Source organism: Bos javanicus, chromosome 23, assembly GCF_032452875.1.
Source record: "Bos javanicus breed banteng chromosome 23, ARS-OSU_banteng_1.0, whole genome shotgun sequence".
NCBI lineage: Eukaryota > Metazoa > Chordata > Mammalia > Artiodactyla > Bovidae > Bos > Bos javanicus.
The window spans coordinates 16874223-16890493 of record NC_083890.1 but is presented as its reverse complement, the minus strand read 5'-3'; the positions used below and the strand labels follow the sequence as shown (position 1 = coordinate 16890493).

Genomic DNA, 16271 nt, shown 5'->3' with positions numbered 1-16271 from the left:
AAGGACCCCAAGGTGGAGCCCTATGCCTGGGACCTCCTGACTCTGCCCTTCTCCCACCCCGGGCCAGGCTCAGCCACCTCCTGGGTTGCCACCCTCCAACCTCAGTCCTTGCAAAGAACTCATGCATTCATTCAACACACATTTTCGAATGCTTACTATGTTCCAGGAATCTAAACAAGCAGTAAGTAAAATTCTTGGGCTCAAGGAACACTGCCCTCCAGAGCACTCCCAGAAATTTGGATCTTCCTAAAGATAACTTGATGCTTGCCCCACCAGGGCTTCCACCCGACCCAGGCTTGCGCCCGATGTGCCCAAGATAAACACACCCACCTGCCCTCGAGTGTGCTGATGGTTTTCTGGCCTCTTCTACTACCACCCTTCAGGCCTACCTGGCTGGTTTCACCTCCTCCAATAAACTCCAGTGACAGCCCCCCTACCAGCCCAGGACAAAGTCCACATGGTTTAGTCTGGCATTCAAGGCGCCTGGCAGCCAGACAGAGGCCCTGTTTCCCATTTCCCCTAGCCAGACCCATCTCAAAGTCACCTGCTTTTTCCTCTGTGCCTTTAAAAATGCACCTCCCCCTACACGGCCTGCCCTTCCACCTTGGGCTGTCCACCCCAGCTCGGTGTCAACTCCTATAGGGAGCTGTTCCCTCTTGCATGATGAGGGGCTAGTTTGCCTTCCCGGGGCTGCCTCAGTCCCCTCACGTCAGAGCATGTGTGTGTTTATGAGTCTGCCGCCCCAGGAGGCGATGACTTCTGCCAGACAGGGGCTGGGTCCCCTCTGGCTTTTGCCTCTGGGACACTGATTCTACCTGGGGACATCTCTTTTGTTGTTATCTTAACCTGTGCTGTGAATCTCACATGGCTTGCTGAGGTTCTCAACTGAGGTTTACCGGCCCCAAGGTGAGGATATTCTTCAGGAATGCTACACAAGGAAGAACTGTCCTCCCCAACATTCCAGGGTGCCCTGCTGAGAACCGCGGAGAACTCACACTCAGGCTGTGGGCAGGGGGCTGACTGCCATCCTCCCCCTAGCATCGAGCCTGTGAGGGGAGTGGTACAGATCAAAGCCTCCTGTCGGCCTTTCTCAGCCTCCTCCCACCCTGGCCTATGTGGGTTCTGCCAACACTAATCTGCACAGCATTTTTATCGATTTGTTCATAAACATAAAAAAAAAAACAAAGGTCACCGGGTCTTACATTCACACTCCCATTTAAGTGGCTGACGTCACTTGCTTTCCCAAGATCATGGCTTGTTTTGATGGACATGAAGGAGAGAGAGGCTGAAGATGGGGTGGGGGGTGGTTGAAGCAAGCAGGGAGGGGCACACCCTGATCCCATCTGCTTCATACACTCTCCTGCTCCCTCGTGCCCCAGAGCCCCCCAGCCCTCCAGCCTGCTTGAGATCCTGGCCCTTCCCTTCCAGAAAATCTCCCCTTGACCCTCTCCTCCGCTTAAACAAGCGTTCACTCTGAGCCAGACCAAGGTGTTCTCCAGGACTGTCTTTGCTCAGGGCATTTCCCGCCTCCCTCTTCCACTCATCTCCCTTCCAAACTGCCCTTCCTCACTCCTCCCTGTTTCCTGAACCCTCTGGGCGACTGGGAGGAAAATGTGGTCTTCTGTCCCTGGGATTCAACCTGTGAGAGTGTGAGTATCTGTGGATATGAGTGTGTGTGTAAGGGCTGACGGCTCCCTCAGGACAGGGCCTGCATCCCTCCGTCCTGGGGTCACCAGAGGGACTGGCACAGGGCTGCCCTGTCTTGAGCACCCCAGAGGGGCACTGTGCCAGTCCCAGAGGTGGAGCGCAGTTTGGGGCAGAATCCAGAGCGGGGATGGTGGCTGAGGCGGGGCAGGAGGGGACAGGGGTGTGGACAAGACCCCCTATCCCGGGGCTGGGCCTTGGGCAGCAACTCCTTTCCTGGTGCAGAGAAGGCCCCCACCTTGCTGTAAAGCCCCACCCCAAACCAAGGGACGTGGGGTATTCTCTCCACCCGAGGTGGTCCCACCCACCAGATGAGGATCCGGCCCTGGTCCCTGGCGGCCATGGGGCACCAAGCTCCACCAGCCACTCTCATCCCACATCCTAAAGGCTCACCTTGGCTCTCAACTCTCCCAACACTCCCTCACATCAACCAGGTCCCTCCTCTCTCCCTGACATTCAGACTCCCAAGCCCTGATCCCCAAAGCTTGGTCTGTCTCCTCCTCAAACACGCCCAACACCCATTGAATCTTCTCCAGGCCCTCCGCTGGAGCTGGAGGAAGCTTCCCCAGTTGCTCTGAGGCCTCTGTAATTAGTCCCTAGGGAAAGAGGTTCTGGAAGCACACCCACCTACCATCTCAGCCTTCACCTCCTCCTATGCCTGACCCCCACCCCACGCCCCTTCGTGGCCTAAGCTGGGCCCTCTACACTCCCACACCCTCTCCAGGGCTGGTCAGTGATTCTAACCGAGTCCCCAGTCCCAAGCGTAAATCTCATAACCCTTCCAGGGTCCCCCACCTCTGCCTGGAAACTGCCCTTCCTCCAGACCAGCTGTGAGAAGCTGATGGGGTGGGGGGGGACCAGGGGCCCTGGACCACACCCCTGGCTCCAGACCCACCTCCTGTCATGCAGCTCCACCCGCCCGTCTGCCGTGGACAGCCTCTCGGACTCAGGGCTGTTGACCCTCCGGTAGCGCAGAGAACGAACTGGGGTTGTCGGTGAGTCTGGGGGAGCCCGCACTGGGGAGCTGGGGACCCCCACACCACGGGTCTGCTCCTCCTCCACCACAGCGGGGGTCTGCAGGAGAGGGGAGTCCCATGAGTTGGGGCTGATGGGGCGGCTGTGGGGCTGTGGTTTTCTCAGGGCGAAGGAGGGAGCAGGAGGTCTGAGCACTGGGTGCCAGTGATCCCGGGAGGGCGTCAGGCCAAGGAGGCAGGGCGACCAGGCAGGTGGCTGGGGAGAGGGACCCATGGGTGGGGAGCAAGGGGGCAGGGGAGAAGGCCACCCATGTCGCCCTCCCTGGCTGCAGTTACTTTTCCAATGTTGATCCGGAGTTTGTTCCGGTTGACATCCGTCTCCTCCCAGACTTCAGCCTCAGGACCCCCAGGGTGGGGGACAAGGTGGGGGCTGGGACCCAGTCCCTCGGGGGGCCGACCAGGCAGGATCGGGGGTGCATTCTCCTGGTCGCTCAGGTGCTCGCCCTGCAACACGTCCTCGGTGTTCTCCCGGAGCAGGTCACCGGGCACTGGCGTCACGTTGACCACCCTGTGGAGGCCAGGAGGGGGCCGTGGGCAAGGCTGGTGGGGGGCTGCCCTCTCCTCTAGCCCTGGAGACCACCCATCACCCTTGGGCGGGGGCACAGGAGAGGTCCGGCAGGTTGGGGGCGTCCATAGGCCCAGCTCCATCTCTGGTTCGTAGACGCTCTGGGACCACAGTACCCTCAGGTGGGTCCGGTGGGCAGAGGCTTGGAGGCGGGCTACAGCACCACCTGGCTGTGTTTATTTAGGAGATTCGCTGCTTCCTGGCCCTGCCAGCTCCCTACTGCAGTTTGCTGTCCCGATTCCTCGAGACTAGGCGTACATGCCTGCTAAGGCGCGTCAGTCATGTCTGACTCCATACGACCCCATGGACTGTAGCCTGCCAGGCTCCTCTGTCCATGGGATTCTCCAGGCAAGAATACTGGAGTGGGTTGCCATTTCCTTCTCCAGGGGAATCTTCCCAACCCAGGGATAAAACCCGCGGGCAGGCGAGTTTCTTTACCACTAGCACCACCTGGGAAGCCCTGGGGATTAGGAAATGGGCCTAAAGAAAGAATCACTTTGGAGTTCCTCGACCAATGTCATCACAGAACTGGCAGCACGTGTGCCGCCAAGTCCTGCTGAGTCTCCCCAGCGGGTCCCCTGACTCACTCCTGGGACGGTGGAGCAGGGGGAGACCTCCTCACTCTGGCCCCTCCCTGGGCCACTCAGTTTTGTGCTTTTCACTTGGATCTGAGTTCGCCGACTCATCGATTATAAACATCCTCCACTCAACTGAGAGCATTTTGAGGTCAGGGGCTATTAAATTTCTTCTCTGAGCCCTACAGGGCCCAGAGCTGGGGCTCAAGACCTGGCCATGTGTGATCACCAAACTGTGGGCCCCGGGGGACCCTCACTCAGGGATCCCTGCTCCCCAGAAAGGTCAAGAACTCCAAATAAGGATGTCCATTGCAGCCCCAGATTGAAGGTGGAGACATGGTAGGACTTCCTGGGATTCAAGAGCCCCGCTTCTGAGCATCGAGAACAGGAGAGACAGTCAGGTGGCGTCCGGGTAGGAAGAGGAGGAGAGGGTTGGCTTCCCAGGTGACACCGCAGGGCAGGGGTCGTCTGCCCCCCGACAGGGCCATCGCCCCTCCTGAGACTCACCCAAACATGGCTGCCGTCTGCCGGGTGTTCTGCTGGGGCGGGGTGGAGGTGCTCGTGGACAGGAGGGCGTCATTGCCCGCTTTCTCCCAGTCAAAGGCCTCGTTCTCGGCAATGCCCCTCTCCTTCATGCTGTTCTCAAACACTGACATGATCAACTGCAGGGGGCGGGGGTGGCGGGAGGACAGAGCGGTGACCCCGGGGGCTAGCCAGGAGGGGGTGGGCAGGTGCTGGGGTCACAGAGGGGAAGACAGGGGCCTTCCAGGACAGGGAGGGGCCAAGAGGGGGCATTGGAAGGAGAAGGGCACATTGATTTTAAATGAAAACATGCACACAATATGCAAATCAGCATGCAAATTATTGTCTGGACTTCAGCTCCCCCCCTGGCTGGACACAAGCCCTTGGAGATGTGTCCCACTCATCCCTGTCCCCAGCCTCCTCTGCCATCGCCACCGGCGCAGCGGATGCCGCAGCAGCAGCAGTTTCCCCAACCCGCCACCTGGGGTCATACCTCTGCACAGAATGCTTCGTCTGCCTGCAGTGCCCAGCCCACCGTTCTCTCCCATCTGAAGCCTTCCCTGATTCCCTCGCCCACACAGCCTCAGTTTGAACTGTTCACAGGCCTACCTGCCGCCTCTACATTTCTAGCAGCCAGCCACAGGGCTCAGCACAGGGTGTGCTGGAAGCTGTGTGGTCTGGGGGAACCCCATGAGGCTCAGTTAGGACTAAGGGGCATGGTCTCCTGACTACCCAAGTAAGGGATCTCTGCCAACAACCGGGTCTCTGGGTTTAGGAGGTGGCAGTCCCCCAGACGTTCCCACTTTGAACGTTCCCAGTTCTCTCTGCTAGCGGGACCCCCTTTACTGTGGGCCCACTGTGGGCCTGACACTATCCGTGTTCCCGAGGGGTGTGGCCATGCCTGGCACACAGCAGGTCCTGGCAGAACACTGTATTCCCCATTCTTTGATCAGGGTCAGCAGGTCCCATAGGAGTGTGGTGAGGGCACCTTGGAAAGAGCCCTGGACTTGGAGGCAAGTGTGCCCGAGCCCTGCCCTGCTCCTCACCAGGCTACCAGGCCTCAGTTTCCTCATCTGTGAAATGGGGACAATCATCCCACTTGGTCTCCTACAGAGTTTCGATGTAAAGTCCTTGAAAGCACTTGGTTTCATTAATGATTAAGTGCTGGAATAATAACATGAAGAACACGCAATATCACCAAAGGCTTGTTTTAAAGCTTAAATGAATTAAGTGAGGAAAAGCGCTGAGAGCAGGGTGAGCTCTTGATAAATCAGAGCTGCGACTGGTGTTTACAACAGCAGTCTTTCGTGCAGTTGGAAGAGCAGGAGAGGTGCTCAGGACCAAGCCGGCAGGGGCGTGGGGCCTCAGCAGGAGAGATGGTGCTGGAGACGGCAACCCACAGAGAAGGGGGTGCAGGAGCGGGCGGCAGGCTCCCACCTGGTAATCGGGCTTCGTGAAGTAGTCGAGGCTGGCAATGTGGTCCAGGAAGAGGTGGAACTCGGAGGGCATGTGCTTCAGCAGCATTCGGTGCTCATACTTCTCCTTGATCATCCCTACCTGCTCCTGGAGGCAGGAGGGCACCGGGAGATGGAGCCCCGGCTGCCCTCCATGCCCTCGCCACCCCCAGGTCCAGCTGTACTGGCCTTACCTTGTCCTTGATCTTTCTCCAAGGCAGCTGACCCACTGCAAACTCCACCAGCATGTAGAAAAGGGACCACAGGTCATCGTGGCGGCCCATCTCCTGGGGGTGGGGGTGCGGAGGGGGGTCACCCACAGCTCTCAGGTCCTTCCCTGGGAGTGGGGGCTGACCCTTCACTGAGGGACCCCAGTCAGGGTGCCTGTAGGCAGAGCTAGGGTCTCCCCGAAGCTATGGCTCCACTCCTGACCCACCAACACACAGGATCCCTCAGTCAAAAGTTCTGTGTGAGTTTTCTCATCCTCCAGAGATTCGTAGTGGGCACAGAGAGGAGGGGATCCTCCAAGTAAGGAAGAACGTGACGTCAAGGGGACACACCAGGGGAGCCCTCCTCCAGGGTCTCTGGAGGGGCAGCTTCCAGCCCCTGCCTTGGGCTCCTCTCCACCCCACCAACAGCCGCACACCCCACCCCTGACCTGTGCCCGTACTGTCTTACCTTCCCCAGTCCCGGCCCAGCCACTCACCCGGTTCTTGTGGGCATTGACCGAGGCATAGCGTACAGTCCCCCGGAACCCGGCCACATTCCGAGGCTGCAGAGGGGAGGACACCAACAGGAATGTCACCCGCCGCCCCTGACCAGGGCCACATCTCAACCCTGCTTACCAAGCCTCCTCAGCCTACCCTAGCCCTGCCAGCCTCCCACTCCGCCCCCAACCCCACGCCCGCTCCGGATCACATGGGTCAAGAGCAGCCTGACCCACAAGCCCAGCCTTAAACCTGCCTCCTGCCCCTGCTTGATTCCCCTGCTCATCTGCCCTTGACTGGAGTGGGCAGACAGACCACAGGGCATGGAAATGGCCTGCACTCAGGCCACGGGGGAGAGGGAACGGGCTGTATGTGGCTTCAGCGCTGAGTGACACTGAGGCCAGGCCCGTCTAGGCAGCTTCAGCAAAGGCTGGTGAAGGCTCCCCAGATCAGGGGCTGAGGTGAGGACGCCAGGATTCCGGTGAGCGGTGGTACTCACAGGCCGGACATCCCCCGTGGTGTTGGTGTACTGCCGGGCCAGCCCGAAATCCAACATGTAGCACTTTCGGTAGGTAGAGGGCAGCCTGCCCATGGCAAAGTTTGACTGGGGGAAGACAGCAGCTGTGAGGGAGGCCGCCTGTGGGCTCCAAGCCCACCTGGCCCACCTCAGGAGACAAACAGCTCTGGTGAGGGCCCCTCCACCCCTCCTCACATTCACATGAGAGAAAAACATCGTGTGAGCAGGACACGGACCCTCGTCTGAGGGGCAGGTGTGCTTATCCTCATTTCAGAGGGGAGGAAACTGAAGGCCAGCTGGGGGCTTCTCCCAGATCACACAGCAGGAGGTGACCCAGCCGGGGCCCGCCTGGCTCGGAATCCCCGGGACTCCCGGCAGGACCTGGTGGCCCAGTGTAGCCGTCCTGCTCTGTGGCACCAGGCGGCCAGCACTGTCCTTGCTGTGTGACTTTGGGCCCTTCAACCAACCTTTCTGGGCCTGTTTTCACTTTTTTTTTTTTTTTAATTTGTTACTTATTTATTTGGGCCTTAGCTGCAGCATGTGGAATCTAGTTCCCTGCCCAGGGATCAAACCCGGGCCCCCTGAATTGGGAGTGGAGAGTCTTAGCCACTGGACCACCAGGCAAGTTCCTCACCACTCTAAATCGGAGGCTTTTCCCCAACACCAAGACCCAAGATGTCACAAAATTAGCTACTTAGAATCTCTTCCCAAACCGCAGCCCCTAGGTCCTCTTCCTCGATCCCTCCATCTTTCCCCAGCCCCTTCACCTTTCCAGGTTCAAGGACTATTCAGGTCAGGGGTGAGAAAAGGGAAGAGGACAGAAGATAAGGGAGGCCATGGGCATGGCCAGGGTGGGCAGAGGTGCTCCTGGGAGGCAGCAGGGAGGAGGAGGCGGTGCTGGAGAGGGAGAGCAGGAGGAGGGGACAGGCAGAAGAAGCTGTCCCCACCCCAACCCCTGCTCTGGAGAAGAAACAGGGGGCCCAGGGAAGGGGAGAAGGTGGGGGGAGCTTCGGAGGAGGGGACCACCCTCACCGGCTTGATGTCGCGGTGCAGGAAGCCCACGGAGTGGATGGCCTCGATGGACTCCAGGATCTGCTTGCCCAGCCGCAGCGTGGTGCTCAGCGTGAAGGTGCCCCGCGGCTGACTGCGGCGCAGGTCAGCCAGGTTCCGGCCCTGCAGTGCGGGTGGGGCCCTGTTCAGCTGCCGTCCATCAGTCCACCGCCACCGTGACGCTTGGCCCAGCCTCGCCACCCCGCCAAGGCTCGTGCCCACTCCCCGCTCCTCCGGAGTCCACAGTCTCCATCCTACCCCAGGTGTCCCCACCAGATCTCTTGGGGGAGAGAGAGGGAGGGTGGGCTGTGGGGGCTCACCTGGAGCTGCATCACCACGTAGTTGAACTTCTCGTTCCGGCCACAGCCAATGAACCTGCACACGTGGTCTTTCCCTGAGGGGCACAGACAGGGGTCTCCCAACTCCCACTCCTTCTTCCTACTTCCAGCCCTAAGGTGGGCTCCTGGGGTGCTCTTGATCCCTGGTCCCCCAGCCCTGGGCCCTGGCCACTTCCCCCACCGCCCCCTCCACCTTAAGCCGATCGTGGTTCTTGGTACCATAGCCCCTCACCCATCACCTACCGGCCCTGGGCCCCATCACCCTTCCCCTCCCCTCCTGCCCTGGACCCATACCTTGCAGCTTTTTGAGCACAGCCACCTCCATCTTGAGGACCTGCTTGGGTTGCTGGGCCGACTCCACCTTGAGAGCCACATTCTCCCTGGTCAGCAGGTCCATGGCCTCGTAGATCTCACCAAAGCCCCCGCCCCCGATCTTTTTGAGCTACAGAGACAGGGGAGAGGGGAAGAGGGGGCACGGGGATCAGGCTGAGTAGCTCTCCACCCAACCCACTGCTGGCTCACATCCTTCAGTGTCCTTGGAGAAGAGGATCCCCCACCCACCAGTGCTCCCACCTCCTCTCCTAGTGCTAGAGACAGCTCAGCAACCGCCCCCCCCCACCAACATACACACAGGGCCACACGTCACGTGGGCAGAGGGGGAAGTTATGAGACCTGAGACTCCACAGAGACATGGAGACAAACCCATGCAGGGTTCTGAAGAGATAATGGGCTGTTGTGAGCCATTTAAAGGACATAAATACCACACTTCCCCCATCCCCCACCTAGACTGAGCAGCCTCCATCCAGAAGCAAAACTAATTTCCAGAACCTCGCAGTTTCAGGTGGGTCCCCCAGGGAGGCCGGCCCTTTCTGGGGTTGGCAGTCTCCTGAAAGATGACACCAGGGGCAGAGAGCATCTCGAGGAGAGTGTCTGTGGGGTGGGGGGCAGGTACTCAACAAAGGGTGTTCTCTGCCCACGTCACTCCTGAGGCCTGAGATCAGATGCCCAAAACCAGGGTGAGTCTCCTATCCCAGGGAACGTGGAGGGGATGGAAGTTTGGAGAAAAATCTGTGTTCCCAGGGAGCACTGCAGTGGATCTCTGACCCTCTGGGCCCCCCTCCTCCAGCATCCTCAGGCAAGGAGTGAGAAAAGACAGAGGGGAGAACTGTGAGAGAGGAAGAATTGGCCAGGGGAGATGAGCAGAGCTGAGTTAGAGGACAGGATTAAAAGTCATTTCAAGTCAGGGGCCCAGGGCTCTTGGAGAGTGAGGGTGCTGCTGGCAAAGATGGGGGGACAGGGGAGAAGGTGCTGAGTTCTAAGTGGGGACTTCTTTGGTTTAAGAAAGATGCACACACGTTTCTGCCATCTTTCCACCAAAATAATGTGCATGAAGGTTCTGGCTGATGCTCTCAAGAGCATCAACAATGACAAAAAGAGAAGCAAATGCCAGGTTCTTATCAGGCTATGCTCTAGAGTCACCATCCAGTTTCTAACTGTGATGGTGAAGCATGGTTACATTGGTGAGCTTGAAATCATCAGTGCTCACAGAGCTGGCAAAATTGTTGTGAACATCATAGGTAGGTTAGACAAATGTAAGGGGATCAGCCCCAGATTTGAGGAGCAACTCAAAGATCTAGAAAAATGGCAGAATAACCTGTTCCTGCTCCGTCAGCGTGGTTTCATTGTACTGATAGCCCCAGCTGGCGTCATGAAATGTGAGGAAGCAAGACAAAAAAACACAGGAGGGAAAATCCTGAGATTCTTTTTCTAGGGTTGTAACAAATCAGGGCAAATAAAATGCCTCACTAGGGGAAAAAAAAGAAAGAAAGAAAGCTGCACAGTTCCATTCTCACCTCCCAAGGAAGCCCATCCATCATGAATAGCCTGCTCTCTTCCTGAGCCCTTACTCCTGTCCTGTTGGCTTGTAACTGGCTTGTAACACACCAGCCGCAGCTGGGCTTCCTGACTCTGAGCCTCGCGCATCTCCGAACCCTTCCTGTAGCATTTACTCAGCACTCACACGCCCAATAAATGTTTAATGGTGGTTGAAACATAGGAACAGCGGAGGAAAGGGGGCAGGGCAGAGCTGAGGACTGGGAGTTCCCAGCGGGTCACAGTGGTAAACGCTCTAGAAAGAGAGAGGAGGATGCCTGGAAGATGGAGAAGACAAGTGGAAGGCTGGCTGGGTTCTTGTGCCCAAGAAAGAGGGTGGAGGAAGAACAGGGAGACACCAGGGTCCCTCTCTGCTTGAGATAAAAGGTAAGGTCAGGCTTCTAGAAGAATTTTGAACAGGAGGAGACAGAGGCAGGCTCAAGGGAACCCATGGCAGGTCTTCTTTTGGGGAACATTAAACTCAGGGGAGATTCTAGTATCTTCTAGATACCTTTATGGTTTTCTTTGTGGCAATATGGAGAAAAGGGCAAGGGAGAGGGTACAACCACCACCCTTCGGTTCTGTCTGCTCCAGACTCACAGATTTCATCTCAGCTCATCCCCAGAGGCTCTCGACAACTCACAGGAGTTGTCATTTTGCACAAAAGGAAAACTAAGGCGCAGAGAGTTAAGTACCTTGCCCCAGTTCACACTGCTAGTAAGTAGCAAAGCCAGGTTTCATTTAAATCCAGGCAATGGTAAGGAACTCGCTTGCCAGTGCCAAGAGACCCGGGTTTGATCCCTGGGTCGGGAAGGTGGCATGGAGGAGGACGTGGCAACCCACTCCAGTATTCTTGCCTGGAGAATCCCGTGAACAGAGGAGCCTGGCGGGCTACAGTCCATAGGATCACTAAGAGTTAGACACGTCTGAAGCGACTTAGCACAGGCAATCTAATGCAGAACCCATGCTCTTAACTGCAATTTTGTAGGAACTGTTGACCATACTGGCATTAACAGTATGAGTGCTGAGATTCAAGCCCAGATTTGCCAGGTTCCAAAATCCTTGCTAGAGATGGTAAGGAGGGCTTGGGGCACCCAAGACATTTCTGACATCTACTCCCGAATTTCCCAGGACACCAAAGGGTATTTCTCTACCACCTCCACTTCCAAACAGTGTTTCTCCTCTCTTAGTTACCTACTCACCCCTACCCACCCATTACAGAACCTCTGGGGGCAGAAAAGTACACCGGGCACAGAAGCTAGTTCCCTAATAATACTTTTAGAAGGCCATGAAAATGTTCTAATTTCTTTTAAAGTCAGAAGGGAATAAATAAACTTTTAGATAAAATTTTTATTATATAATATTAATTTATTCCTTATTATAGCAGTGCAATCACACAATTGCAATTTTTAGTACTTTATTATTTTTGAAGAGGCCAGTGGAGGCAAAACTGACTGCTCAAGCCCCACAAAAGTCACAGAACAGCTTTGCCCACGCCCAGTAACAGGAACATCCTCATAACTAGACCCTGTTCCTTCCCTCCTACATTTTTTCAGGAGCCCCTCCACTGCTGAAGGACCTCGATACAATAGGACACAGTAGGACCAGCATTCACTTAGGAAAAAGGAAAGCTGTTTTCTTGGGCCAGCTCTGGGTGACCCAGGATGAGTTTCTGCTTTTCTCCTTCTGTAAAATGAGTGGGACTACAATAGGTCACAATTCTCCCTTGGCTCTGTGATCTTGATTCTTGGAGAGGCTAATTCTTGGGAAATGAATGGCAGAGCTCTGTGACTGTTGCACCAGCAATCAGATAGACCTGGTTTCACCAGCCAGTCATGGGAACCTGGCAAGTTAGCTCATCTTTGTGTCTCAGTTTCCATACCTGTGAAATGGGAATAATAATGGTATTTATCCCATAGGTTGTTGAGGTCAGGCATGTAAGGGACTTTACACATTGCCTGGCCACAGTACATGCTCAAAATAAATGCTAAGTTTTTATTGTTATTATAGTTGTTTATTCTGATTCTGAGAGGCACCCCTCAAGAAGAAAGCTGTCATTTTTAAATACTCCATCTAGTGCCACGGACCCTCCTTTTCTCCTGGCATAGACCATCTGGGCGGCTTGTTCTTGGTTCCTGAGCTGTGCCTCCCTCCTGGCCCTTGTGGAGACTGGCTGACGGGGGTGCATCTGGCACCCCACCCTCTATTTCTCCAGGATCCAGGGAGAGAGTGAGGGGAAAGAGAGTTCACCCTGGCAAAGACTAAGGGCTTGCTCCCTGTCCCCCGACCTGACCTCTACCACTTCTCTCCCCACTCATCTCCCACCCCCTCCCTCAAAAAGCACAGGAAAGTTCTAACCCAAACTCATTATGCTGGTGAACACCCTCTTTTTCTCACCTCTTCAGTGCAAAAGTCCTCCTGCCCCCAATCTGCCAGAAACTGCCCTGAGCAGGACCTGGTGGGGGTGGGGCCTTGGAGGAACACTCCTCACTTTGCCAGACCCTCATTCCTTTGATTTCTGCCCTGGATCCTCCTCTCCTGATTTCTGTCCCTTCCCTTTCCCTCTCGAGAAGCCCCGTCTGGGACACAGACAGCCCATTCCCTTGCTCTCTGGCTTCTCCAGCTCCTTTCTCGCCCCCTGCTCCCGTCCCAGGGACGTCTCTAACAAATGGCTGTGGCTTTTGCCCCTCTCCCTGGGCCACTGGCAAACCAGCCCACGGGGTGGTTGTTGCCATGGTAACCTGCAGGGCAATCGGGCCGCCCCACTCTCCTTTGAACCGTGCACCTCTGGTGAGTTGAGCCCCCACCGTCTGTCCAGTGGTTAGGACTGTGCTTCCACTGCCGGGGAGCAAGGTTCGATCCCTCGTTGGGGAACTAAGATTCCCGCGTTACCACCACCAACAACAAATCAGTATTTCTACAGTAGGTCTCGTTCAGCATACACTGCACTGCCTTTGCCTCGACCCTCACGCCTCTCCCTCCCATCCGAGGCCCAAAGCCCTGAGGAGTCTCGGACTACAATTCCCAGCAGGCCGAGCAGCCTGAAGGCCTGGGCTGGAGGAGCAAGGCACGCTGGGAGATGGAGTCTCGGCATGTTGCACCTGCCGCAGAAAGCCGTGAGGGGAGGAGGGTGGATGGAGAAGATGGAGTGCGGATGCGGTGGGAGCCGCCTGCAGGGCCTCTTTCCCCGAACCCAGGCTTTTCTGTCCTCTGCGGAAGAGGAGGGGCTCACTCGCTGCCCTTCTCCAAGGTCCAACAGAGACAGAGCCCCCTCCCCCACCCCCGCCCTCTTCCCCTCCCTGAGCTCTGCAGCTCCCGCTCCGACATCCAACCAAGAGTTGTTTCAACCAACATGACCTAGCGGGGAAAGGGGTGAGAGACGGCGGGGTTGGAGAGGGGGCACCGGGAGAAAGCGATGGTCCACAAGTGTAGGCAAAAGAACTACCTGCAAGCCCTGTGCAAATGAGCTTAGGGGCACCTCCCTCTTAGGGTAGGGCCGCCGCAGGCACCTGTTTTAACAGGACTCCAAGCCCTCCCTTTCCATCCTCCCCGCTCCCCTCCCGCTGTCTCGCCGGGTCACTCACTCACCACCTTCCAGCGATCCTTGACCACGTAGTTGGCCGGCAGGATGTCGGCCTGCTCCCCTCCCCCACTCATGTTGGTTTCGTCCTTAAGAGCGGCCGCTAGGCACTGCATTCGCCAGCCGGAGGGAGGGGTGTCCGCAGGGCCTGCCCTGAGGGGGCCATCTACCTGGGGAGTGGGGAGGGACTGTGAGGGAGGCGGGCTAGGACCTGGGACCCACTTGCAGATATGGAAGAGGCGACTTCCGTTCTCCTGGCTGGCATCCTTCCCTGGCCCACTGGGTAGATGCTCCAGGGGTCACTGGGGGAAGCATTGTGTAAAAACCCAGGTAGAAGTCCCCAAATGCCGTTCAAGGGGAAAGAGATGCAAACTGTAAACTGGAGATGTGAAAGCCAGCAATGGGGACACATGCGTTGGAAAAAGGAGAGGAAAATGGTGTGTGAATAGGCTGTAGGGAAAGCGTTTCCCAGAGACAGATGCTGACGAATGTGGGGAAGACTTGCTAACTGAGGAGGACACAAGGCGGATGGGTGCTTAAGCAGGGAGACCGGGGCCAAGAAGGACCAGCATGGGGATCCGGTCTGTGATCCCCACACCCACACATTTTCCATGCCACGCAGTGCCCGGGAAAATGTGCATCTGAGGCTCATTGAAAGGGGAGACTTGATGACCCAGGGAAGACCCACCCCACAATGACAGGGCGCTCTAATCGACCGTGGGAGAAGTGATCATCTGAAAATAAGGTGCTACCCAACAGCCCTTGAGGATGGTGCTGAGTGAGGAGGCTGCCACCACTCTCAGAGCTGAGCCCAAACCACAGCCATGGCCACGGGGGGTGAGAAGCAAGGATGTGAGCGATGGGGTGGACATCAGGCGATGGATTCAAGATGTGGGTTTTAGAGGTAAGGCAGCCCTGTGGTCACTCAGAGGGAGAGAGGGAGCTAAACTGGGGGGGAAGTGAGGAGAGTGGGGAAGTGGAAGCAGTCTAAGAGAAGGCAGGAGAAATGCTGGGCGGCAGGGGGTCTGGATGGACAGTGGACGAGAGAGCCTCTGCCCACGCTTTTCTGTATCAGCTCAGGAAGGAACACAGCTCTTGTTACCTTTGGATAGGTAGAAGCTGGTTATCAGGAGGAGTGTGAGGGCTGGGAAAGCCCGCCAGTGTTACCCAGGGAAATGTCACTGGTGTGCATGCGTGTGTCTGTGTGTGTACCTTCTGTGTGAGCGTGTTTATGTCTTTGTGTGTCCTTCTGTGTGTGTGTGTCTATGTGTCTTTGTGTACATCTGTATCCATGTGTGCTTATATGTGCTTTTGTGTCTGCCAGTGGGTGAGGTGCCTCTGTGTAGACAGGGGCCAAAAGAGATGGCTTTTTGAGATCTCTGCCAACCCAGTACAGGAATGGATCTTTTCCTCTCTTCTTTCCCTCTACACTTTTTATAAGCACATGGCTCTGCCCTCCCAGTGACCCTGGACAGTCACAGACGGAAGGAAGTTCCTCAGGCTGGGAATGGTGGGGGATGTGGAGAGGAGGAAAGTGCCTAGAATACCTATGGATGGGGCAGGAACTCCATGAGTCTCAGTTTACTTGGGATGGACTCATTGCCCAGGGCTCCTGTGTCTGGCCATCCAGGCAGCGTGGGATAGTGAAGGCGGGGAAACCACCTTCAACAGGTCATGGTGTGCCATGAGGGATCTACAGCGGGAGGAACATTGCCACTCTTTTTCTGCCAAATGACTCAGCTGACTGTTTCCTCCAATCCACGCAACTTCAGAGTGTCAGGACTGTGGGGATATCAAATAGGCTTCTGCCTTCCTTCTGCCAAGTGGCAAATGGGGCATCAGGTATTCAGAGGGCAATGGGGGCAATGGCAGGAGGGGGAGGGATGGGGCAATCTGGAATAAAGGTGGAGGAGACAGGTAGAGGACAAGATTGAAGAAGCAATTGAACCAGGGGGGAGGGAGCCTTAAGGAATTAAGCAGGGTGACCTCTGGTGGGCCCTCCGAGTCCTGTGATGGTGGATTCTACAGACTGAAGAGGACGATGTGAGTCCTGATCCCATTCTATAGATGGGCAAGCAAAGAAGGAACAGGTTAAGTGGGGAAAGGTGGAGTGGAGGCAAGTGGATAAATGAGGGTTCCCTGCCTCTCCCTGCCCGTCAGCCTCCCTGCTCTGCCTCAGAGGACTGCACTCAGCCCAGGCTAAGGTGGGATGACACAACATAAGGAACTTGCCTGCCCCATGATCACCCGCTCAGGACCCTTTGGTGTGTAGAGGCATAAGTGTGTTGTGAGAGCGGGCTTGTGGAGGAGGTTTTATGAGTATCTGTCAGCGACTGTGTGTGTATGAGAGAGT

General features: G+C 56.6%; 2 protein-coding genes across 3 annotated transcripts in view; one reads left to right on the top strand and one right to left on the bottom strand.

Moving 5' to 3' along the window:
- TTBK1 (tau tubulin kinase 1) overlaps positions 1–16271 on the bottom strand; it is a 41690-nt gene that overhangs the window by 24567 nt on the left and 852 nt on the right. The window contains exons 2-12 of one of the 2 annotated variants that reach the window (XM_061398224.1): positions 13927–14088; positions 8761–8908; positions 8449–8522; positions 8111–8251; positions 7061–7165; positions 6561–6626; positions 6049–6141; positions 5838–5963; positions 4386–4540; positions 3015–3246; positions 2600–2778 (exon numbers count right to left, since the gene is read on the bottom strand). In XM_061398224.1, the coding sequence (XP_061254208.1) occupies positions 2600–2778; positions 3015–3246; positions 4386–4540; positions 5838–5963; positions 6049–6141; positions 6561–6626; positions 7061–7165; positions 8111–8251; positions 8449–8522; positions 8761–8908; positions 13927–14034 (1427 nt within the window). In that variant the 5' untranslated portion in view covers positions 14035–14088. Of the gene's footprint in view, positions 1–2599; positions 2779–3014; positions 3247–4385; positions 4541–5837; positions 5964–6048; positions 6142–6560; positions 6627–7060; positions 7166–8110; positions 8252–8448; positions 8523–8760; positions 8909–9093; positions 9157–13926; positions 14089–16271 lie in introns of those variants that run through there. The other variant, XM_061398225.1, reaches the window with a different exon arrangement.
- LOC133236303 (small ribosomal subunit protein uS8-like) lies at positions 9301–11658 on the top strand. Its single transcript, XM_061398254.1, has one exon. It carries the CDS (start codon positions 9812–9814, stop codon positions 10235–10237), a length of 426 nt encoding a protein of 141 aa, XP_061254238.1. The 5' UTR covers positions 9301–9811; the 3' UTR covers positions 10238–11658.

Bases quoted from the DNA above. Each gene is read 5' to 3' on its own strand.
- LOC133236303 (XM_061398254.1), top strand. From the start codon at position 9,812: ATGCACACACGTTTCTGCCATCTTTCCACCAAAATAATGTGCATGAAG.